This window comes from Chroicocephalus ridibundus, chromosome 22, assembly GCF_963924245.1.
Source record: "Chroicocephalus ridibundus chromosome 22, bChrRid1.1, whole genome shotgun sequence".
Taxonomy (NCBI): domain Eukaryota; kingdom Metazoa; phylum Chordata; class Aves; order Charadriiformes; family Laridae; genus Chroicocephalus; species Chroicocephalus ridibundus.
This window is the reverse complement of record NC_086305.1, coordinates 2,361,920-2,386,177: the sequence shown is the minus strand read 5'-3', so window position 1 is coordinate 2,386,177 and position 24,258 is coordinate 2,361,920. Positions and strand designations below refer to the sequence as shown.

Genomic DNA, 24,258 nt, shown 5'->3' with positions numbered 1-24,258 from the left:
GCGTCTTCCGCTTCCGGCGGCCGCCATGACACCTACCGCGGCACAGGCGGCCGCCATGACACCTACCGAGGCAGCCCCGTGCCGGCGGGGCCGGGAGCAGCCCAGGCCCGGCGCCCCGGGGCCCGGCCGCCCCCTCCCCGCTCCCCCCTCTCCCCCGCAACAGTCCGAAGCCTTTTGGTTTTCCACAAAATCGTCCTTTTATTGCCGCCCGCTCCTGTTCCCGCGCCGTCCCTCAGCGCCGGCAGCCGGCCGGGGCCTTCGGGGCCTTCGGGACCCGCGACCCCCCGCAGGCTTCGGGCTTCTCCCCCTGCCGGAGAGCGGCCGGTAGAGCCCGGGGGGAACTGGGGGAACTGGGGAGCAGCAGGGCAAACTGGGGGAATTGGGAGAACTGCGGGGTACAGCTGGGGGAACTGGGGGACATTGGGGCGCAGAGCAGGGGGAAGTGGGGGGACTGGGGGGCTGTGGGGGGGCTACAGCAGGGGGAACTGGGGGGCACAGGGGAACTGGGGGGTACGACAGTGCTAACTGGGGGAACTGGTGAGCACAGCATGGGTAACGGGGCACAGGGGAACTGGGGGGGTACAGCAAGGCTAACTGGGGCAGCTGGGGATTACAGCATGGATAACTGGGGGGCACAGCAGAACTAGGGGGGCACAGCATGGATAACGGGGTGGGGGCACAGGGGGAACTGGGCGGGTACAGCGGGGGGAACAGGGGAGCTCCGCATGGATAACTGGGGGGCACAGGGGAACTGGGGGGGGCACAGCAGTGCCCCTCTGGATGGGGACGTGTCCCCCCACCCCCCCGGGGCCCCCCCTCCCACCTGGTAGAGGCGGCAGATCAGCCCCACCAGTGAGGCCTGGGCCTCCGCCTCCAGCTCGTCCGTGTGCTTCTGTGGGGGGGAGAGATGGGGCCGTTCAGGGGGGGGGTCCCTGCAGCGCCCCGGCCCCCCTGGTTTTCCCCCCCCGGGCCCCGCCGTACCCCGTTGATGAGGATCCAGGGCACGTATTGGTGCGGGGGGTCCAGCGCCTGCGTCAGCTGGGCGTTGCGGTGCATCAGCTCGGCCCCCGTGTCCCCCTGCACGCAGGCGGCGATGCGGCCCCCGTCCAGCTGCGGGGCGTAGACCTGCAGGCACTGCCGGGGACAGCGGGGGGGGACACACGGGGAGGTCAGGGGGACCGGGACATCCCCGCAGTGTTGGGGGACAGGGAAGGGGACATACGGCCTCCAGGTTCTTGGTGACGGAGCTGCCCGACTCCAGGCAGAAGATGACGGGGAAGTAGGTGCTGAAGTTCTTGGCCTCGTGCATCAGGCAGGTCTGGGGGGACAGGGCGGGCGGTGAGGGGCCGCCGGACCCCCATCCCGTGCCAGCACCGTGGGGACGAGGACTGTCACCATCGCCGTCACCTCGATCATGTTGCCCAAACACTCCTCCGGGCCGTGCTGGCACTGGAATTGCCACTTCCCGCTGACGTTCCTCTCCTGCGGGACCAACCGGTCTGAGCGGGGCCGGGGGGGGCCGGGGTGCAGTGCCCGCGGCACCAGGTCGAGCCGGTTCCTACCTCGGCGTTGCCGTAGGGCACCAGGGTGATGGTGAGGGCCTCGCTGGGCAGCAGCAGCCAGGCGGTGAAGAGCTGCTGGACCAGGAACCAGCGGCACGCCGGGCACAGGCTCTCGTAGAACAGGCTCAGCTCCACAGGGGCGGCCGCCGGGCGCGAGAGGTTGACGCAGTGGCTCTCCGCCTGCGTGCGGGAAGGTTTTGGGGTATGGGAGGGGGGTACAGCTGCACCCCCACCCCCCCATATCTGCAGGGGATGGGGCAAAGTCCCCGGGGAGAAGGGTGTGAAGGGCTGGGAGGGAAGTGAGAGCGGCTGGGGGCCTCCTGCAGCCGCAGGATCCCCTGTAATGCAGCGCCGGGGCTTTCCAAGGTAACTTCCGCAAAATATTTTTTGGGGAAAAAATATCCGGCGGGGCCGGGATGCGCTTGTGTGTGGGTACAGCCCAGCACCCACCACCGAGTGGTGGCTGCAGCCCCGCGGGGCTCGCAGGGCGCTGCCGGAGCCGCCGTCGCAGCAGTGTCGCCGTCCAGGGATGTTCAGGGTGGCATAAGCAGAAAAGCTGTTTTATGCTGAAAAAGCAGAAGTTCCAGCAGCGTCCGGGGAAGGAGCGGGGTTGGGGTCCGGCTGTAGCCTGGCATTTTCCCGGGGATGCCGGGCAGTGCCACGGTGCCAGCACGGCACAGGGGCTCTGAGCATCCCTGCGGCGTGCCAGCCTGTGCCACGGGGATGCTCAGCGCCAGCACTGGCACTGGGGACCGTGGCTGGGCGATGCCCCAACGCCATCCCCGCACGCCCCAAGCCCCGCTCGCCGGGCAGGCACCCGGCCCCGCGCCTGCTCTGTCGGCGGGACGTGTCCCCGCGTGCCGGGTGGCTGTGCCTGGCGTGGGCTGCCATCGCGGGCGGGCAGCCGGGGCAGCCCTGGCACCGGCGGCTCTGACCTGGCAGGCGACGGCGATCTCCCAGGAGCTGCACCAGAGGTGGGCCGGGTAGTCACAGCCGGGGACAGCCACCCCGAGCCCCGGGGCCAGCAGGGCCAGCAGGAGCGCCAGCGGCAGCGTGGGGGCCATGGGGACGGTGGGGTGGCATGGAGGCGAGCCCGTCCCCGCGACGACTTTTAAAGGCTGGCTGCGCCCGCCTCCGCACGGCCTTCCTGCCCCGCTCAACCGTCCTCCTCATGTGACGCCGGCGCTGCTGACTCACGCGGGGCCGTCCGGCTCCAGCCACCCCGTGTTCTCGGCCACAGCCCCCCACTGGGGCTTTGGGGGGGTCACGGTCCCTCGTCCCAGCCCCACCAGCGGCTGCCGCTTCCCTGCAGGTTGCGACCTGTCGGCGACAGAAACCCAACCCCGAGCAGCCCACGCTCGGCGTCTCCCGCGCAGGCAGGGGGGTGGCTCCGTGTCGGACCCCCGCCGCAGTCTGCCGAGCACTCCCTGGGCTGGGTGCAGGTGCCAAAACACCCCAGGCTGGGGGTGCTGCCCAGAACACCCCCTCGGGCTCATTTCTGGTGCCGTGTGGGCGAGCCTTGTACTTCCCCACTGTTCAGAGCTGCCCTTTCCGGCTGTTTCTCGCCCCTTTGGGCTCGGCTGCCGCCTCCTCGCGTGCCCGGTGGGTGAGCCCGGGGTGGCCCCCGCCTGCCCCAGCCCTGAGACACCCCGGGGAGCAGCGTCCCGGCACAGCCCAGCGCTGTCCGGGCGATGGGTCACATCCTGCACCCAGCCCCGACACCCTCCGCCTCCGCTCCGCCAGCGTGACACCCCTCCCACAGAAACCCCCGCAGCCATTTCATTAATTCTGTTTATTTCTTTCTTTTTTTTTTTTTTTTGGTTTTGTTTTTATGGGTTTTTTTGAAGTACCGTACAAAAAAAAAAAAAATCCTCTTACAGTAACAAATACTGGGTTTACATTAGTAAACATCAACAGAAAGAGCATAGAGAACTACTGCTGGTAACGAACAGCTGAAGTGGCAAGTTATTTATTATTGCATATACCTAGGAACTAAAATCTCAGGAGCGCTCACGCAGCCGCCACGTCCTCGCCGAGCACAAAGCTGCCGGTGACATGGGGGGAGCACGGAGCATCCCGAGCTGGGACACGGAGGGACAAGCCCCGAGCTGTGCCCCGGGGAGCAGGAACGGCCACGGTGCACCCAGGGGATGGGGTGGGGGACACGGAACTGGGGGGGTCGCAAGCAGCAAAGCACAGCCCAAGGCCTGGAAACACATCGCTGCCGGGTTCGTCCGGTGGCGCCAACAGCACGAGCGAAAGCATCAAAAGGACAAATCACAAGGAGCTTCTTCTGGGGGAGCTGTGCTGCGGGAGCTCAGGGCTGGGGCGTCCACCCCGGGGGCAGACGAGGGAAAAGCTGTGTTTCAGGGAGCCACGTCAAGCTCAAGTCAGGGAAAGGCGGCCCTGGGGAAGGGCATTTTCCTCCTCGTTGTACGCAGGACTCGCGAGCAGAGCCCCATCGGCGGGCAGGAACGGCAGCGCTGGAAGATGCAGAGGGGCAACCATGACCACCACGTGCTCACGCTGAGCTGCCCACGCTCCTGGGGAGGAAGAGGCTGCAGCTGGGCGGCAGGAAGGGACAGCGTGGGGAGAACAGCAGAAATTCAGCCGAAAGGGTAAAAAACCGCTGTCACGAGAAGCTGGAATTTCCCCAGCCAGCAGCGCCGGGGCGAGCACCAAGCGAAGTGTGGACGGGCAACGGCTTGAAGCTGAGACTCTCCCAGACGCTCGTCAGAACCTGGCACGAGCTGGGAGCAAAATCCCCCGTCAGGACCTGCCCCGAGCTCATGGTGGGGGGTGCTGGGGGGACACGGCCTCTGCGGAGCGAGCGGCTGGAGGATCCAGCCAGCCCCATGGCACAGGGACGTGCTGGAAGCACAGGGACGAGCCCAGAGTCCCTGGGCTGAAAATGAGCCCCTGTGACTAGTGCAGGAGTCTGGCAGCTTTGGGGTGTTGGCACGGTCCCCCGTGGACCCCGGGGGGCCTCTGCAGAGCGGGCTACAAGCACCGGGCCTCCCTGCCCCATTCCCATGTGCTCTCATCTCTCGCGTGTCCGAGCCCAAACTATTCCCTTAATTATCCCCGACAGCTTTTCCCAAGCGATCCCCAAAGCCAAACACAGGCTCTCCTGGGCCCTGCGCCCCGCAGCTCCCCCGACCCATTGCCGGCCCCTTCCGAGGCCGTCCTGAGCTGCCATGGGGCAGGGCCAGCACCGCGGCTCCGCATCCTCACAGCACGAAACACCGATAAAAACGGAGGAAGCAAAAAACACGGCCCAGGGGCCAGGGAAGGCGCGTGGAGCAGGGAATGGGGTCTGTACAGTCGAGCGTAGGAGAGCTGCCACAAGCAACAGGAATTTAGTCCAACAATCCCAGATCCGAAAGGATCCGGGGACCAGCCCGGAGCAAGGCGAGCAGCAGAGGTGACTGGGGGAGGAGGGACAGCACGGTCCCCGACGCAGGCGGCATGTTGAGGACGGCATGCAGGCAGAGCACAAGCACACAGCACCCCGCGGATGCGGCGCAGCCCCTGTCGCAACACAAAGCAGAAGCAGCAAAGCCTACAGCATCTACCGGCCCGTCCCGAGGACGCGGCCTCCAAAAGGGAAAACCTCTCCGGCGAATCAAGAGGACAATTAATGCTTTCTTCAAGCCAGGGACACAGGATAACCCAGTAAAGCAAATGCCACCACGGCCTCAACTCTCAGCCCAGGTCCAGCTTTTAAAGCTCTTCCAGGGCCACCTTTGTTGCCCTCGAGCCCTCTGAACTCAGAAATCAGTCCCCGCCCGCGCCAGCCAGCTACGATGGGCAGCTCTACGGCAACCCCCAGCTCTTTCACCCCAAGTCCCCATACAGTACTCATGATTATAAGTGCTTTGCATACATAGTTCAACGTCATGCATATACATTTCTATGCGCCAAGGCCCTTGGCTCAGCGGAGATCCCGTCCTCCTGCAGCGGAGAGGTCCTTCATTTTGCGTAGGGCTCGTAGTGTGCATCGGACTCCGGCCCCCTCCTGCTCCAGCTGGCAGGACCCGAGTCTGCAACAGCCTGGCCAGCTGCTGCCCACGCGCCTGCAAGTCGTAGTGGGAGTTCAGCAAACACCAGTACTAGGTAAGCAGCCGATTACGAAAAGAACCGTATTTACAGAGCTACAGTTAGCTTCAATGGGTTACGTCTGCAGAGATTCACCAAAGACAGCCGGAAACAGCGAGCCGTGCGTCCCACAGATTCTGCCGGGTAAAACACGGGTACCAACACGGATTTCACAGCTTAGTTGGCACAACGAAGGCGAGAGATTCATCGCTAACCGGATCCTCCCTCCCCAGACAGCAACACTCAAGGGGTGGTTATGACACTAGGGAAGACGGTGGGGTGGGGCACGGCACGGAGCGGAGACCTCGGCCGAGAAGCCACACGGAGGATGGGGTTTCTCCTTTCTAAATGAGTCTCTGCATGGAAGAGCAGCACCCCTCGTACCAGACACCACCGCAGCCCGCAAGATCACCGAGGGAAGTGAGAGTGGAGGATGCACAACGCTCAACCCAGCCTCCTCCTCTGCCTCCTCTGGCAGCCAGGCAGGGAGCCCCTCGCTCAGAGCAGCGACCGCTCGGCCGGGGCGGTGACCGATGCCGTAGCGCACCGAGGAATCAGGAATCTAGCTCTACAGTGATGCGTAGCGGGGCGACCTGCCAGCAAGAAGGGGATCTGACCTGCTCATCGGGGAAGGGGAGGGGGCTGTGCTCGCCCACAGCAATTCAATCACGACTGGATCCCACCTCCTAGAGGCTGGAGCCCACTGGGAGTCAACAGCCCAGCCTTTTTGTCCCATCAGCCAACACGGGTTTCAGCTACTTGACCAAAAGGGACACCGGGAACGGTCACAGACATCTCAGAGGCTCTGGAGGGGCAGGAGCACAGAGACTCAACTATACAGGGTGCAAGAGTCCAGAGCCAGAAAGCAGCGCCCTGGGGAGAAGCTGAAGGCAGCTGTTGTGTTGTGCATGGGCTGCTCATCTGGCTGGTGGCTGGGAAAGGACCGGGTGAGCCAGCGTGACATTCAGGGAGTCGTTGTGCTGCACCAGGGACGTGTGCTTGTAGTGCAAGACCAGGTCCTTGAGGGAGGCGTAGAGGTTGTAGGGTTCAGCGAACCCGTAGCCGGTCGCCGTTTTGTAGATCACACAGTGCTTGGTGTCACCGTCCACCCTGCCAGGGAGACAAGGGAGCACGGGTCAGCGGCACGCCAGGGAGCCCCACAGGGAGAGCAGAGCACAAGCGGGTGTCACCGCAGTAGCCCAAAAATACATCCAGCCCTGGCAGGAGGAGCCGAGGCGGACGGGAGACCTCGGGGAAGCCCAGCCTGCCAGCTGACACCTCCGCCAGCCTCCAGCATCTGGCGAGAGAAGGGCAGAGCGATGCGGGAGCACATCCTGCGCCAGCTCCGTCCCACCACGTCTGCTTGGGGGTACTCACACCACGGAGCAGGCGTAGCATCCCTTCTGGCTGCTCTCGCGGATCAGGAAGGTGCCGTCCCGCTTGCCGCACAGCATCTCTTCTGCCTGCAAGCGGTTGATCTTCCCCACGTACCATGTCCGCTCCTCGTGGTGGGGCAGCTCCTCCTCGTCATCCATCATGGAGTATTGGCTGTAATCGAGCACAGGCAGGGTCAGACTCCCTCGGTGTGGGCACCCGGCCCCCACGTCTCCCTCCCATGGCTAGCTGCCGTCACCCCTTCCGGCAGGGAAGGCGTCCTCAGCTCCCAAGGAAGGAGATGGGACTTGCCCGCGTCCCCGGAGCAGGCAGAACCGGCTGCGCAGCCCGCGCTCCTGCAGCCCCCCACATCCCACAGAATACGAGCAGGGACACTCACTCCTCCGTCTCGTTCTTGATGCCCAACCACTCGTTGATTTTCTTCTGCCGGGCGCCCTTCTGGGTCAGCCACCTGGGGAAGGAGAGGCAGGGCTCAGCGCGGGCAGCGAGCCCGGCCTGTGGCATCTGAGCCAGACACTTGCGCAGCCATCGCCAGAGGGCAGCAGCCGTCCCCTCTGAGGGACCGCCGTGCCCCCAAGCTGCATGCTGTAGGGCTCGCTCCTGCACCCAGCAGCCCGCAAGCCGGTCCGACAAGCCTCAAAGCCCTCCAGGAGCCAGCTGGCTCGCTCCCGGGCTGGGCTGGAGGGGCTACGGGGCCCCACTCCCAGCCCTCGGCGGGGGCAGGCACTACATACACCAAATACTGGTCCCGCAGTTTGCGCAGCTGCATGAGGTCTGGCTTGAGGCTGTTCATGCGCTTGTCGATCTCCCGGTTCTCTGAGGCTTGTTTCTTCAGGTCCTGCTCCAGCTTCATCTTGCTGTCGTGGATCTCCGTGATGCGAGACTTGAGCTTCTCCGAGTTCATGAGGATCCTGGGAGAAGGAGGGGGGTTTTAGGCTGCGAGCCAGAGTGGGGGAGGCAGAGGAGGCGGCCTGCCAGCTCCAGCCCACAGCACGCTGCTGGAGAGACAAGGATTGCACATGCCTCGGCTCCACGCTGGGCCAGGATGATCCTTCCAGCCCCCAGAGCCCTTCCCCAGGCAGGGCAGGTCACCACCACCCCCTGTCCTCACCGTTGCACCTCCTTCTCATTGCCCTCCCGTCGGAAGCGCTCGATGTACTCCTTGCTGCATTTCTCCTGTGTCTGACACTGCTCCTCAAAGATCTTGATCGTTTCGTTGAAGGCCTCAATTGCCGTCCTCTTCATCTGCAGCTCCTGAAAAGGAAGGGGAGAGCTGAGGAAGCGGGGGAGGATTTGGGCAGGTTTCTGCCCATTTGCATGCCCTCTCTCCCCTTCCCCAAAGCAGCAGTGTCTTTGCTGCAGCCAAAACATCCTCCCTCTTCAAAGCCTGTTCTCTGGGCAGTCCCCTCAAGCAGACAAAAGGCGCAGCGGGTGCCCCATCTCTGCTCTCCTCTGCGCACAGCAGCATGGCTGCCAGCGATCAGGGGGTGCCAGGGCAGCCCGTGGGGAAGGCAGTGCCTGCGTACCTGGGAAGTGCGCGTGTACTCCTCATACAGCAGGTCGTACTCCCAGCTCTTGTCCTGGTACTGCTGGTGATAGACCTTCAGCTGCTCCCCGACGGCTTCCACGCTGTCCTCTTTCACCACTTGGTCCTGCCACACGCACAGCCTCGGTCAGGACCTGCTCCTGCCCGACAGCAGCCCCTCTGCAAGGCAGCTGGTCCCATGAAGCCCCACCAGCCCTGCAGGACACCCGTCACCCCACAAAGCAACGTCCCAGCACGGGGGAAGGGGTGGGACATTGTTGTCTACCAAAGGATCAGGGAGGGATGAGCAAATGCCCCTGGTTCAGGCTGTGTTGGCCAGCTGTGTCCCCGTGGCACAAGCCTCACCTGCTGGTACTTGGAGATGGGGTAGAGCAGCCTGGTGTCCAGCTTGGCGTTGTACTGGGCGAGCGACTCGTGCCGGTAATGGGTGATGAGCTCCACCACCGATCCAAAAGTCAGGGGCTCTGAGAAGCCATACTTCCCCTCACGGTGGAAGATCTTGATCAGCTTGTTATTGCCTCCCTTCCTGTAGCGGGGAGGGGAGAGAGGGCACTTACCACCACCCCAGCACCCACGCCAGCCAGACATCTGGGCATCCAGGCAGCTGTAAGCACGGGGACGTGTGCCGACAACTCCAGCCCAGAGCAGCGGAGGCTCTTGGGGGACCCCAGCACCCTACCTGAGCGTGAGCGTGTACTCCCCCTGGATCTTGCTGGAGGCATCGCGCACCAAGAAGGTACCATCTGGTGTGTCCCGTAGCTTCTCGTTCACCTCCTCCCTGCGAGGAACATGATTGTCATGGCCTGTGAGGTGCAGCCAGAGCTCCCCTAGATAACCCGACGTCGACAGGGCACCCAGAATGTGAGCTGCCAGCCACCCCCTTACCGGGAAATGTCACCCCAGTACCACTCGGCGTCCTGTAAGGGCACACTGTTCCCGTTGGCCAGGCTGGCTGCGCTGGGCTTTGGCTTAGGTGGTTTTGGAGGCAAGGCTGTAAGAGAAGCAGGACTGAAGCAGGGTGAGCCCAAGTCCCAGCTCCCCACCCTTGCCAAGGGCAACTCCTCAGAGCACAGAGTCCCCCCCGCCCCCGGCAATGACCATCCTGGGAAGCCCCAGTTGACCACCACACTGCCAGGAGCTGCTCCAGGCACATCTACAGCAGCAGACGAGCGCCTCAAGCAGGCATCCAGGCACAGCTGGGCTACAGAAATGCCCTCAGCAACCCGCTCACGGGGGCAGAGACTCCACACCCACAGAGCACAAACACCAGCGCCTTGGGCCCCAAGGAAAGGGCATCTCTGTACCTGGAGGCAACTGTTCCGGCTCCAACTCCTTCGTCTGCAGAAGTGCCTCCAGAAACAGCACGGAGAAGTCAGGGCTCAGCTCTGGGCTGCAAAGAGGAGCCAAGATCAGCGGCTGTGGCGGAGAACTTAGCACTGCTCCCGTGCCCCCCAGGCAAAGGGGCAGCCGGGGTGATCTGGTTCATCGCAGCTGCCAAATCCCAGGCTGACCCAGAACAAGGGCTCTGCCCCAGCTTTGAGTCCCACCTCTGTGTGCTGCCAGCAGTTTAATCCCACACGCAGCGAGGCAGGGGCTGCGGGCAGACCTGCTGTTACAGGCTGGACTCCTCGTCCTGGCAGGCACAACGGTGGATGCTCAGTACATGGCTGGAACCCCAGAGCCTCACGTACCTGGCGCCAGGCAGCCGGAGGAGAAGGGGGCCGAAGATCTCTCCCAGGGCCCGAGGGTGGAGGCTGTTGCTCTCCGCCTGCTGCGATACCTTCCCCAGATGCCGGAGCAGGAACTGCAGGGTGAGCGTGTTCTGGAGCGGGACCGCAGGCGACTCCAGGGCCAGCAGCAGCTGCTTCCGGCAATTCTCCGGCTGGGGAATCTCTGGGGAGAGAACAAGACACGATGGAAGGGTTGGGACAGCCAGCTCCTCTGTCCATGCTCCAGCTGCGTCACAGCGTGGGAGCGCTGTCGGCAGCGGGGGCCGTGTGCCAGACCCCATAGGGACAGGGCTTATTTTAATACCATAAACGTGTCCGTGCTGCCCAGCCACCCGCTCCCGAGCACAGACAGGGGAAGCCCTTACCCTGCAGGATGCGAAGGATGTCTCCATGCACGGACACCGGCACCACGGGGGAAGGCAGGTCCTGCAGGTAGCCTCGCAGCGCCTCGCCCAGGGAGTGCACGTCGAAGGGCTCCAGGTCGCCCAGGGTCCAATCTGCCAGGGCACAGATCTCCCGTGGGTGGCAGGCACAGCACCGGGCACCCAGCCGGCAGCTCAGGTGCTGCCAGCACCCATCCCAGGGACCACCACATACCACCCAGCTAGCTATCATGGGACACGGCAGCTTGGCACCGGGAGGGAGCTCAGGCAGCAGCCGAGCAGCCCGCACAACCGAGGACGCCTGGCAGTGTCCCCTGCAGCCCAGAAACAAGCTGGCTCTGGGAATCCAGGCAGGTCCCTGCCTGGGAGGGGGTAGAGGCCATTTCGGCTGCCCACACCCTTTGCCCTGAGCCCTGCCACAGGAATCCTGGGCACGCAGGGCTCGTGTGACAATTGTGTTCCCTGCTGCTGTTAGAGACAGGCGCAGACTGACCAGCCACACATTGAACCCAACGGGGAAAACGTCTCCCTCGAACCGCGCTGTCCCACAAAGGCAAGGCGCAGGCTGTGGGGACAGCACGTAAAGCCTGTCCCCGAAGCAACGCGGCCAGAGCTGACAGCACCGTGTCGCTGGGGTTTGCAAGAATGTCTGCGGAAGGGGACAAGCCAGCGTGGTGCTGGATGAGGCCCAAGCCCAGCCGAGAGGCAAACAGCTCCGAAGGCTTCCCGGCAGAGGCATCAGCCGCCGGCACAGCGGAGCCAAGGCTCCAGCCACCAAGCTGAGCTGAAAGATCCTCCCCTGCTTATTAGTGGCGTGACAGAGCCAGAGAAGCCTCTGCCAGGGCACCCCGAGAGTGGGGCACCCCAAAGAAACAGCAGAAGACAAGAGCAGGGGTTCAACTGGTAGCCTGCTAGTCTCCGGGCAGGCGCCACGTCCCTTTGCTCCAGCCCACAGGCAGTGGCAGATCCCCCCATCTCCTGTCCCTTCCATGCAAGAGGGGGGACGTGTTGGGACGGGGACAGCTCAGCCCCACAGGCAGCGTGCCGGGAGTCAGGAACTGCCGGGGACAGGCGAGCCTGGCCTGGATTGCATTACTGCTGGCGCTGTCACATCCACTAATCTCCTCCATCTGAGCAGATTCGCCTCCTCACCACGCGGAGCTGGTTCTTACCGGTTCTCAGCGCTTGCCTCAGTTCGGAGCCAGATGTCCTGTACAACATCTCGCTGTCTAACCCTGCGGAAGCGGGGACACTGCTGTTAGCTGCGAGCCGCGCAGCTCCCCGCGCGCACACCATTTCAGTACCAGCCCGGCAGCCGCACGCCGGCTGGGCAACGGCCGCGGCACGGCTAACCAGGCCTGGACAGTGTCCAAGCCAACCTCCTGCAGATGCTGCCGCAGCCCCCTGGGCCCCCAGGACAGCCGGTTCAGCGGCACCCTTTATGCCCCATGGCATGGATCCGGGCTGGAAGCGCTTCCCAAACCCCAGCACCCACTCGGAGTGTGTAGACACCCTGTGTGCAGACCCAGCAGCCTCACCCCAGGCCTCTGTGCAGGACGGCGCAGCAGGGTCAAGCTTGGCTCTGGGGAACAGCAGCTCAAGCCAGGGAAAAGCGGGAGCCCCCCCCTTCTGCAGGCAGCTGCGTCCTCAATGTCCCACGGAGCTCGGTCCAACACCAACAGCTTTTAAAGACAGCTGCCTCCCCCCCTGCCCTCACTGCGGGGGTTTCAGCCCCTCAGTTCTCAGCATCCCCCCCTTACCTTTCTTCTCAATAGCTTCCACCAGCTTCACCAGCAGTGGTGGTGCAACCTCGGGCGGGCTGAACTGCTCCTGCAAGTCTGGGAGAGGAGAGCCTGGGGGAGAGGGAGGGAGAGAAGGGTCAGTCCCAGCTCAGCCCCCAGCACACGCTCTGCAGCAGAGCCGGGTCAGGGCACAACCAACGCTGCTCCCAACGGCAGCGTCCGAGAGCGAGGAAAGCTGTGGCCCCTGCCAGGAGACCGCAGCCCACGCAAACACTGCACGGAGGCCACGGGGAACCGCTCAGCTGGCCCAGAAACTGGCACAGCACTTGTTGAGCCTGGCCTTGCTCTGAGCCCCTGATAGGGTGTGCACAGGGGGGTCCCTGCTGCTCCCCACAGAGACTGGGAGGCAAGAGCCCGTCTCCCCAGGGACCCCGGGCAGGCAGCGCAGGGGTTACCAGGGCTCCTGGAGCTCAGGCCAGGTTCGGTCCCTGCCCAGCACAGGGCTGGCGGAGGAGCGCGGCCAGGGAGCTCACTCACGGTGGTGAGCGGTGATTAATCCAGCGATTCAGACAGAACGCCGTGTCAGCAAATTCCTGCCCTTGATTGCTCGTTTAACATGGAAACCAGCCCTCTGACTCCCCCTCCCCGCGAGTCTACAGCCTCCGTGCAAGCTGTTACAGGGCGCAGACAGCCCACGGCACGGGACTGGGGTCCCTCCCTTCCCAGGGGATCTACAGCCCCGCATCAGGGAGCATTTCACTGCCACCTCCAGAAGATTTTGAGGTCCCGGCTCCAGGCACCCCCCTTCCCCTGTGCTGGAGGGGTGACGCATGCCGGAGCAGGAGCACGCAGGCCCGGCCGGGCAGCTGCCAGCGGGAGGTTTGCCGAAGGATGAGCGGTGCCAGGCCCCGTCTTGCTTCCAATTGAGCACCAGCCGGTGCAGGAGGCTCCTCCGGGCCGGTCCGCAGCACCAGGCAGACCCTGGGGAGCTCACGGTCGGTGAGGACACTCAGCACACTCCGCTTTGAGGAGGAAGAGCCAAAAAGCTGCGCCCTGTTGCGAAACACGGCTCTGTTGTCATGGCTCTGACCCGAACTCGCCTGGTGTGGTCTCGCCACGAGGCACAGCAAGCTGGAACTCCGCACCCGGCCGAGCCTCCTGCACCCACAGCCTCGCAGGGAAGACAAAGCAGCTCGTGTTGGTGCAGCTGCGGAAAGGGGAGCAGATGGGGCAGGCACCCAGCAGTTCTGAAGGTTCCGTGCTGCTGGGGGAGCGATCCCCCACCAGGGAGAGCCCCTGGGCACGGGAACGGGACCAGCGTGGTGCTGGGCAGGGTGGGGAAGCTGCAGGCAAGCCGCCAGGCTGGCAGCTCCGAGCCTGACCCTTGGGAAGGGCTGAAGGGAGAGTAAATACTGGTGCTGCCCACGTGGCCCGGCCGGGAATGTGCTGCTTCAGCAGGCAGCAGCTTGCCTTTTTTTATCAGGCAGCCTGTGCCGGAGCCAGCAGCGGCTCCCGAGCCTGTCAGGCCTCCGGGCTGGGCCGCTGCGAACAAGGCTGCTCACAGCACGGCCTGGGCAGCTGCGGAAATATTTCCGAGCCGCATTTTCCGCTCGTGTTCTCTGCGGAAGGCAAACACCAGCAGCTCGTAAATCCACCGGCAGAAAGCACCGGGTCTCGCCGCTCCGCAAGGCCAGCCCTGCTCCCGGGCTGTGTGACAGCCGTGGTGCTGGCCCTGCTCCGTGTGTGACTCGGGGGGGGCTAAGGGATCCCTGCCAGCCAGGGCAGGACCCGGGAAACAGGGCAGAAATGCTGCCAGCTATGAGCTTTGGAGGGCAGCCAGGAGACATCTCTGCACCTCCTGAAGTGCGGACCACGAAGAAATAACACGGGCTTGGATTAAATACAGTCTCTCAGTTGCAAAAATGTGTCTCCCCACCAGCATCCCAGCAGGCTGCGTGTAAAACAGGCCTGGGCATTTGAATTACCACCCTGCAGGGCTGCGCCCAAGGTGGAGGCTGGCTGTGGGGATGCACCCAGAGGGGACAGGGACAGTGCTGGCATCCCCCTCGCATGCCCTACTACCCGACCCCCTCTCAGCTCCATCCCCGGGCGGGACACAGACAGGCTGGGTTTTGTGTTTTTTTTCCCAACCGCATCTTTTCTGTGTGTCAGGAGCTTTGGCACGTATCTTCTTCCACATCCCAAAGATCCCCACCCCTATGCAGGGCAGCGGCTTTGACCACCCAGACACACCTCCACCAAGCCCTGCTTGAAAAGAAGAGGAGGAGAGAGCCCACGAAGGCATAAATACAGCCCCCGAGGGAGCACAGGGCTGGATGCAGGCAAGGCCGACGCATCCACCGCAGAGCATGCCCCAGGCTCCCAAGAGGAGTGCTTTCTTGGAAAGGCAGGTTGCGAGCGGGATGACTCAGGTCAGCAGCTCTTGCTGCCAATCCAAACGCACAGCCCAGCCGCATTCTCACCCTGCGGAGATGTCTCCTGAGGCCACCCCTCCAGCTCCGGGAGCAGGAGAACGGGAGGCAGCTGCCCATCCAGCCCCACCACCCTGGTTTCTGAGACAGGGGCTCCTTTCCATTCCTTAAGACCCCAGAGATGTTCCGCACAGCTAGAAGCGTCTGATGGGATAGCTGTGGCTCCCAGAGGGACAGGGAGGATGCAGGACTGCCAGCCACGAGCGTGCTCGGATGCCCACCAGCTCCTGCTGCTGACCCTACTCCTCCTGTATGCACCAGCATGACGTCTTCTGCAAGGCACGGGAAGGCAAAGTGTGGCTATCACCCCTGTTTGCCATCTCAGAGCTCCTGGGGCCTGCTGAGCCCCTGCCACAGGGCTTATGTGTCTGGGAGCAAAAAAAAAAACAGGCAAAGAGAAGGCAGCTGCCACAGCTCTACAGGCAGCGCTGAGGCACGGTGTCTCTCCCAGCTCCGGGACCGGGTCCGTGCCAAGCGCAGTGCCGGCTGGGAGCTGCAGGTGCAGGACGGTCTGTGCCCTGCCCGAGGGCGGCTGCTGGGCCCCAGCGAGAGCTCAGCGACCATGGGGAGGGACGAGCGCCAGGCAGACAAGCAATTAGCTCCAGTTCTCAGAAGTACTCTTTTAGACCCTGACTTTTCTCCTCTTGCCCAGAGACAAGTAATTGTGTGTCTCAGCAGGGCTGAGCAGCTCTTGGCAGGGAGCAATGCCCCAGGCGCTACAGAGGCAGGGATGTGGTTGGGAGAGGTCAGGACTTATTCCTAAAGGGAGGGAGTGGAGCAAAACTCTCAGCGGAGCGGGGAGACGGAGCAAGGACCAGGGGGATCCTGGCCAGAGAGGGAGAAGGATCTTGGAGACCTAAGAGTGGGATAAGGCTTGCCCCAGGAAGCTCTGCTAAGCAGATCGATAAGCTGGAGGAACAACGTGCTTTTCTCTCAGCCAGGACAGAACACGAGCCCACAACTCCCAGGCACTGCTGCTGGCAGGGCAATCCAGTGCTGCCAAGCCGTGCCGAGGGCTTTACCGCTGTCTTGTGAAGCCACTCAGACCCCCTTGTTTGACAGAGACCGAGAGTGGAGGCATCTCGGAGCAATGCGGCAGGGCTTACCTTGCTCCAGAGCCTCCTGCAGCCTGCAGCCACTGGCCCCCGGCGTTGCGGGGAGGGGTCTCTGCACTCGGGGCCGGTGAGAAGGGACGGAGATCTTCACAGGCCCCACGTACTCCACGTACGTGCCGGGAAAGTCACCCTTCTGCTTGGTCCGCTCGTTGACGCCCAGGATCCACCCGATCTGATTGGGGGTCTGCTCATCCCCGTCTTTGAAGCCCAAGGCTTGCAGGGCCCCCTTGCTCACCACCAGGATGTCCCCAGGTAGCAGGTCAATGTCCTCCTCCCGCTCCTTGCGGTAGGGGTAGAGCGCGCGGTACTGGAACCCATCGGTGCTGCCCATTCTGTCGCGGGGAGAACGGCTCTGAACGGCGAGGCAGCACGCTTCGGGCAGGAGAGGAGGGATCTCAGAGGCAGCTCTCCCCCATCAGCTCTCTGAACGTCTCTGCGTGAATCAGCACCCCAGCAGCCTGGTCCGGGTGCCCCGGCGCACTTAGGTGCAGCCCCTTTTTCTTAGCTTGAAACCACGATTCAACCAAATTATGGAGCAAAGGGAGAAGGAGACAAACATAATCCAGCACTCTTGAGTGGGCATGCAGCAAAGAAACCGGAGATAGGGGTCTGCTTCACCAAAAAAGAAGCAGGTTTCTTGGAGTCCAGGGGACAAAAGCACGGCACGCTTCCAGCCCAGAACGGTGTGGCATGCTACGCCTCCCTTCCCAGCACCTGCAAAGAGAAGATGACCTGTCACTGCACAGCCAGGCACCCCACACCCTCCCAAGATGCCAACGTTAAAACTAGGGATTCTTCTGAGCAGCTGGGAGAGGCAGGACTCGTCTCTCTCCTACCTACCAGCTGATGCGGAGCCCTGGATCCAACCAGGACATGCTAATACAAATTTACGCTCCCAAAAGCAAGAGAGGAGCCAGCGGCTGCACGCAGGAATGCCACCTCCTCTCTGCTACAACCAGGCACCAGCTCTGCATCTTAAAGAGGTTTGCTCCTGCTTCTTCAGCTGACCCGCGTCGCAGCACTTATGCAAACAAGAAGACAACAAGTGGGACAAAACAGCCTTTATGCAGGAACTTTTGCATACAGAAAAGGGTGACCCTGCAACAACCAGCTGGAGGCCCTGAACAGGAGCAAAACAAACAGATTTAACCTTTTCTTGTTAAATCGATTAAATTTCACAGTTCACCTTTACATCTCCCCATGCAATCCCCCACAAAGTCATTTTCTGAAGGTAGCGGCCCACAAATGTAGGTTAACCAAGCTTTCAGTGAAAGGCTTTTGAGATGCTTTGCCATTCCCACAGAGCAGCACTTCAAAGCTTTGCTCTGAGCAAAGTAAATTTTTGAACTTTTCAAAAGCAGCAACAGCATCAAGTGCGGGCACGGGTTCCTTTTGCAGAGATGGAGGTGAGGGGAGTTAAAATAATCTTCAGAAGCCTTCAAGTCTGCTTAGAACTGCTAACTGCCTTTCAGCTATTCGGAGAGAAACTGAAGAATATGCTGCCTGCCCTGCCCAGAAATCCACCAAAAAGAACAAACCTGGGTTCTAACATGTTGTTGAAGGGATGTATGAACCAGGGCATTCCCACCAGCCAGGCACGTCCTCTTTTCCCATCCCCTCCCAGCCACACAGGCCAGTTTTCCACCTCCCCCAGGCAAATCCCAGCGCTCCGGTTGCCGCAGCCACGGCGTGCGGCCGAGGAACGGACCTACAAGGCACTGGGGCAGCCAAAAACCAGCCTTCCCAGGGACACCCTAGGCCTGCTGAAACGCTGCGGGTCCCATTAACGGCTTGAGCTGTTTTGGCCCAGAAACCACCAAACCCAGCTCAAACTCTTGAGCCTCATCTGAAAACTATTAGTGAGCAGGAAGGCGCTTCTCAGGGCTGCCGGAGCCTCTGCGGAGGGAGGCGAGGAGGCAAAGGGAGCCAGGGCACCCTTCCCGGCGGGGTCAACGCACAACCAAGCACGGCACGGAGCCAAGGCTGCTCCGACCGCTGGTTGGACTCCGCGAGAGGCACTAACACTGGTGATCTGCAGTATTTCAAAATAACCCTTTCGGCTCAGTGACACGTTACGGTGCACATCGGTTACAAACCCCTCTTTCCTCCTGCGTGCTACCAAAAAATCTGAGATTGGTGCAAGTCACAGAATCACAGAATGTCGGCGTTGGAAGGACCTCTGGAGATCATCTAGTCCAACTCCCTGCCAGAGCAGGGTCACCCAGAGCAGGCTGCACAGGAACGCGTCCAGGGGGGTTTTGAGTGTCTCCAGAGACGGAGACTCCCCCACCTCCCTGGGCAGCCTGTGCCAGGGCTCTGCCACCCTCACAGGAAAGAAGTTCCTCCTCATGTTGAGATGGAACTTCCCATGGTCAAGTTTGTGCCCGTTACCTCTTGTCCTATCACTGGGCACCACTGAAAAAAGACTGGCCCCATCATCCCACTGGGCACCACTGAAAAAAGACTGGCCCCATCCTCCTGGCTGGTGGGACACCCACCCTTTAAATATTTACAAGCATTGATAAGGTCCCCCTTCAGTCTTGTCTTCTCCAGACTAAAAAGACCCAAGTCCCTCAGTCTTTCTTCATAAGAGAGATGTTCCAGTCCCCTCATCATCTTCATAGTCCCTCGAGAGGAGCCAGCTTCACCTCTCCAGCCCAGCACCACACTGCGGGCTCCTTCCCCTGCCAGAGAAGAAAGGCACAAAGAGGCCGTGGCACACGAAGGCTGTGCAGCAGCCAGGGCCCGCGCGAGCTGCCCGAGCTTGGGCAAGCGTCCCGGCTGGGCTGCCTTTGCCATGAATGAGCAGGCACTGCCCGCGGGGAGGCAAGACACTTGCGGCCAGGCTCTGGCGGGTAGGGAACAGGACTGAGCCTGATCCAGGTCGCTGGAGTGCCTCTCCGGAGCAACACCGAGCTGCAGGACTCACGGAGAGACCCTGGGGACAAGGGGTGTTTGCAGGAGAAGCAGCACATCCCAGCACGGCTGCCGTGCAAGCTCCCACCACGCCGGGATGGCAGCCACAGGGAAACTCACAGCGGAACCCGCATTTCCCCAATCCAACCGGCCCCAGCCAGGAAAATATTACTTCATAATCCAGAGCATAAAGAGAGATTTATGACCATGCTCACTGCCTGCCCCTCGCCCCTCTGCACGCTGCCTGTCAGGGTCCGACAGAGCCAAACCGGCAGTGCCGGGGGCAATATCTGATTGCCAGGGGCCCGAGTGGCCGCTGCCTGCTAGGAAAGGTGCTGGCAGCTCCCGCTCCCCCCGGAGAGGGCAGACCCCATAACACATCCAGAGGCAGCGGAGCCCAAACCCAGCGGGGTCAATGCTCCCCCGCAGGCACCTCCCCAGCTTCCACCCGCCGATCCCAGCCCCGACTCCAGGCGCCTCAGACAAGCCGGTGCAGCCGAAGAGGCTGGAAGGACAAAACGTTCAGCCCTGGCAAACTTGTTCAGTGGCTTTTAAAAGCAGGCCTGTGCAGCGGGGTGGGAAGAGGAGAGAGTCGCCCCGGAGCATGGAGTCTCTCCAAAGAGCAGGTCCCAGTCGCTCCGTCGACTCCTTCCAGCCTCCTTCCCTGCAGTGGGAACGCGGAGACGCAGCTCCATGCCACCCTGCTCGCCACGTCCCAGTGGGTCACTGGGCACATGAAAAAATAGAGATAACAGAGCCAGCCTGGTCCTGGAGCAGCCTCACCTGCCTTCCCCCTGCTCAGCTCATGAGGGGATCGAGTGCCCGGGAAGACGGGTGAGGAGCTGTGGCTCTCAAATCCGCATGGCTAATGCCAGCGCCGTCCTCTCCAGGGGAAACACTTGGCCTCTGTCCTGCCACGGACCCAGCAAGCGGCTTCCCAGGCTGAGCTGCATGTGTGGGATGGCAGCCACCAGTCAGGAAAGCTCTGCACCCCACGGAGAGCAGCCAACTGAATCGGCGTGTCTTTGGGGAGAGGGAACGCGCTTCCCAAAGCCCCGAAACAGCTCTCCGGAGGGAAGGCGGGTGGGGGAAGGCAGCACTGAGAGCCCGGGACACGCACGAGCCTGCCGGCTGGAAGCACACCTCCGATCCAGGGCCCTGCGTGCACAGGAGGGAGGCAGCAGCTTGCCAAAAGATTTCAGCTGGGCTCGGCTCCAGGTTCGCTCGGCTCTCGGAGAGGAACCTCGTGTGTCCGCACTGGCGAGCACTTGCTTAGGCTGCTCCGAAAAATCCCATGCATCAGACATCTAAATACCTTTGGTAAATCTATCTCAGCGCCCAGAAACAATCCCTCGATTCATTAACTGCTGTCAATACTTTCTTTGTTTAATGCATCAGTTTGAAACAAAAAACACATTACAAGTCTTTTTGTGTGCGCCCAGCACATAAATAAAAGCATCTTAACGTTTCAAATGTGGTTCCTGTGCTTTTTAACCCAGTTCCAAGCGCAGTTCAAAGTGCAGCTTGACTCGAAGCGAGACTATGTGTTACTTTCCCCCCAGTGAGGCAAAAGAATGCGTAAAAATATTTAAAAGAAGAATACGCTGACAACAATCTACGCAGCTCAAATCTTTTCAAGTTACATCAGATCCTTAGTGAGCAAAAAAACCACCAAATCCAGTTTCGCAAAATGCTGCATGTTAATGGGTTACAAACAATGAGAACAAACCTTTCCTTTAATAACGAGAGAAAAAATGGACCATGCATGTGGGGATGGAAATAAAAATGGACACGGAACGTATCGTGCTCTATCGTGACAACTGCTGCTGCATCGAGTCTTTCTGACCAACGCAGCCAGGGCAGCTCTGTGGCCAAACCAGCTGGTATTTCCCTCCAAACAGGGGAAAGCAGCAGAAGCGGCGAGTTATGCCGCGAGCTGTGCCCAAGCCAGACCTGCTGTCCTGACAGCAACCACACTGCAGCCGAGATACAGGGCAGCCAAAGCCATTTTCACCTCTTTTCTCACCAAGAAATGCTTCCCATGCAGCCAGCGACAGAGCCAGAGGAGCAGCAGCGTCCTGCCCGCGGCCACCAGCTGCCCTTTGCCAGGGATACAGCGCATCTGCCGCTCGGACTTGACTTTCATTAAATATTTTGCTTTATTCACTGAAGCCCAAGGAAGTGAAGGAATATCTGAAACATTTAACTGAAAAAGTAAATGTTATGGTTAGCAAGGACCCGAGGAGCCTAACAAATCCCTGCCTTGGGATGACCGATACCTTCCTCATTTTTGAGAGAAATGGAGGTCTCAGCGACCTTCTCCTCAAAGGCTGGACGGTCTGAGAGCTGCTCATGCACTTTGCAGACCTACTCCAAGACTTCTCATACTGTCACGCTTCTCCTGATGTTAGACTTTCTTGCTTCAGTTGAAGCTCGTCCTGTCTTTTCCACCCCAGAAACCTTCTCCTCCTCCCTGCTAGAGTCTTTTACTTGGCAGCACTGAGTAGAGAAGGACCAAGCACCCTACACCAGCACCGTCCCTTTGCTCCAGGCTCCCTTTACACCAACCCCCAAGCAGCAAGAACACGCGACTTCCATTTTAGGAGTGTTCACGGGGCAGGGTTTAGGTTTTTTTTTTTTTTTTTTTTCTTATTTTTTCAGAAGCAAACCCAGGAGCTGTATTTTGGCTACTTCCCTCAAAAATTACAGTTCTAAAAGAACTGAGTACATGAAAAAATTCCAACTGTTCTTGCTAACTCATCTGCTTAAAATCACGTTCCCCAGGGTATCTGGCATTTATATGACTATTTATTAGCAGCTCTGCACAGCGCAGCAATCACATGAAGGAACCTACAAGGTGAGAAGCAACCACGTTAGCAGGCCAGCATTATTCGGGTATTGGTTGAGAGAGACAAGACCTTCCAACTTGAGAAATCCACTGTCCCTTCCTCTGTTTGCTTTTTATCTTCCATTACTCGGTTACTTTAGCTCCAAGCTGCGGCTCCAGATATTCCCAGAGGAATTAAAAGAGCCCTCGATATTATAAATACTCTTTTTCATTGTAAACACACCCCAGCACTCGGCGCTCTGACACGGCTCCAAGCTGGCTCCGCAAACCACTCTGCTCCTCGCCACATTCCAGCTGAGCCGCGGCTTCTCTCCCAACCCCGACCTTTTGTCCAGCGAGACCCAACTGCGGGCAGAAAGATTTTCCTGTGTGCTTAAAACCCTGTTCTAGCGAGTTAAAAACTGAGGGTTCGGGGCAGCGATCACCTTCGGGAGGACCGAAGCCTTGCCGCGAACCGCACAGGCAGATGAAGCACGGTCTGCCCACGTCAGAGAAGAGTCACCAAAGAAACCAAACCATGGCTTGGACTTTCCCACATCATGGAAGAGTCGATGACTGGAGCAGAGGCCAACCCAGCCTCGGGGACACACAGCCCTTCGCATGCTAGGGAAGGGCGGAGGAATGGCCAGGAAAGCAGTGATTTAGGCTATATTTACTCAGCTGTCTCCATTCTCTGCTCTCACAGAGAAAGTCACAGGGCCAGTTCCCCAGTGGCTCCAAGAGCTGCCCGGGAAATAAAAGCCGCGCATTAATGGGCAGGAGAGGCGGCCATTCCCCTGCCACACCGGGCAGGGGTGTCAAAAGGCGCGATGCCAGTGCCACTCCAGCTCTTCGCAGCTCTCGCAGAGCTCATTTTAGACAGGTTTCCCCCCAGCTTTTATTCCCCATTGAACACAGACCATCAGTTTGGGAGATACGTGACCACAGGAAGCTTCCAATTCAAGGGGTGAGAAACACCCCCAGCATTAGAAAAGATGCAGGGCACCAACCTCACTGGAAAGCGGTGGCCCTGGCCACCATCCCAGAGCCAGGGCTTGGGGGCAACTGTGTCTAGAGCCAGCAAAGCCACGGCAGGCCCGTCTCTGGCACATCCAGAGGGACAGGGGCATCCCTGGGCCACCCACCCCCAGGCTGGGCTCTGCTGGGGGAGACCTGCAGTGGGGCCGAGCCCCCAGCCCGGCCCGGAGCCTGCAGCCCTGACAAGCCGCTCTGCCACCCCGAGAGGGGGCCCAGGACCCCCGGCCATGGGGGCTGCAGCATCCCTGCACTGGGGGGAATGGCACTGATGTCCCCGAGCTGGCACTGCTGGGGATAGAGACAGCCTGGGGGGGCCAGGAGGACGCAGCCCTTGCACAGGGAGGGGACAGGGACAGCCCTGGCACCACAGGGGGGGACACAGAGCCCTGGTACGGGAGATCTCCCCCGGCACCTTGGGGACAGGCCCATCCCGGGGGTGGCACGGCCCGCGAGGTGACACTGCCCTGCCAGCGGGGCACCCTGCGCTGACACCAGCGGGAGGGGGACGGGGCCGGCCACGGTGCTGTCCCCGGGGAGGGGACAGACCCTCGGCCCGGGGGGGGCGGCCCGCTGAGGCCGCCGGGGCGCTTCAGGCTGAGGGGCCGCGCTCACCGCAGGTCCCGGCGCCGGCCGGCCCGCCAAGTCCTGGGTCTGGTACCGATCCCGGCCACCCTCTGCCCCCGGCCACCCTCGCCCCCGGCCCCGTCCCACCTCTCCGCCGGCCCCATCCGCCGCCGCTCGTCTCCAGCCCGCTCCTGCCTCCCAGCCCGGCGGCAGCCTGGGAAAGGGCCCGAACGCCGCCGGAACGGCCCGAACCCGCCCCGGAAAGACCCGACAGAAGCCGAAGAGAAACGAACCCGCCCGAAGCCTCGGCGGCCCCGCCCCTTCCCCCCGCCGCCGACCGCCATCGGGGCCCCGCCCCCGCCCGAGCCGCTCCGGAAGGAGCCGAAGGTGTTCGAAGGCACCGACCGCACTCGGCGCTGCGGGGCAGCGTGGGGCGCCCCCTGGCGGCAGGACGGGACCGCGGGTCCGGCAGTGCACCGGGCACCGGGACCGCACCGGGGATGGAGCATTGCGCCGGGACGGCACCGGGCACCGGGACTGCACCGGAGATGGGGAATGCTCCGGCACTGCACCGGGCATGGGGCACTGCACGGGGACTGAGACTGCGCTGGGGATGGAGCACTGCACCGGGCACTGGGGATGGGACACCGCACCGGGCATGGGGCACTGCACTGGGCACCAGGACAGCACTGGACACCAGGAACTGGGCATTGGGCACTGCACCGACCATGGGGCACTGCACCGGGCACCGGCACTGCACCGGGCACCGTACTGGGCTTGGGGTACTCCACTGGGCACCGCACTGGCATTGGGCACTGCACCGGGCGCTGTGGACACGAGGTGTTGCACC

The 24,258-nt window shown here is 61.7% G+C and overlaps 2 protein-coding genes across 3 annotated transcripts; both read right to left on the bottom strand.

Annotated features, from left to right (window-relative positions):
- Window positions 1-172: 172 nt before the first annotated feature.
- On the bottom strand, window positions 173-2,739 carry IFI30 (IFI30 lysosomal thiol reductase). Of its 2 annotated transcripts, XM_063358281.1 has the most exons (7): window positions 2,498-2,737; window positions 1,563-1,742; window positions 1,408-1,482; window positions 1,223-1,318; window positions 982-1,134; window positions 824-892; window positions 173-307 (listed from the first exon to the last, which is right to left on the bottom strand). In XM_063358281.1, the coding sequence occupies exons 1-7, from the start codon at window positions 2,624-2,626 to the stop codon at window positions 233-235; spliced, it is 777 nt and encodes a 258-aa protein (XP_063214351.1). In that variant the 5' UTR covers window positions 2,627-2,737; the 3' UTR covers window positions 173-232. The 2 variants fall into 2 exon arrangements, with proteins under 2 accessions (XP_063214351.1, XP_063214353.1); XM_063358283.1 differs by lacking the exon at window positions 824-892 and having other exon boundaries at window positions 2,498-2,739.
- A 643-nt stretch (window positions 2,740-3,382) lies between these two features.
- Window positions 3,383-23,686, bottom strand: PIK3R2 (phosphoinositide-3-kinase regulatory subunit 2). Its single transcript, XM_063358304.1, has 16 exons — window positions 23,556-23,686; window positions 16,055-16,777; window positions 12,475-12,567; window positions 11,887-11,949; window positions 10,697-10,828; window positions 10,293-10,494; window positions 9,906-9,991; window positions 9,487-9,592; window positions 9,281-9,379; window positions 8,947-9,127; window positions 8,582-8,707; window positions 8,167-8,309; window positions 7,790-7,966; window positions 7,435-7,506; window positions 7,038-7,208; window positions 3,383-6,770 (listed from the first exon to the last, which is right to left on the bottom strand). Exons 2-16 carry the CDS (start codon window positions 16,392-16,394, stop codon window positions 6,578-6,580), a joined length of 2,184 nt encoding a protein of 727 aa, XP_063214374.1. The 5' UTR covers window positions 16,395-16,777; window positions 23,556-23,686; the 3' UTR covers window positions 3,383-6,577.
- Window positions 23,687-24,258: the final 572 nt, after the last annotated feature.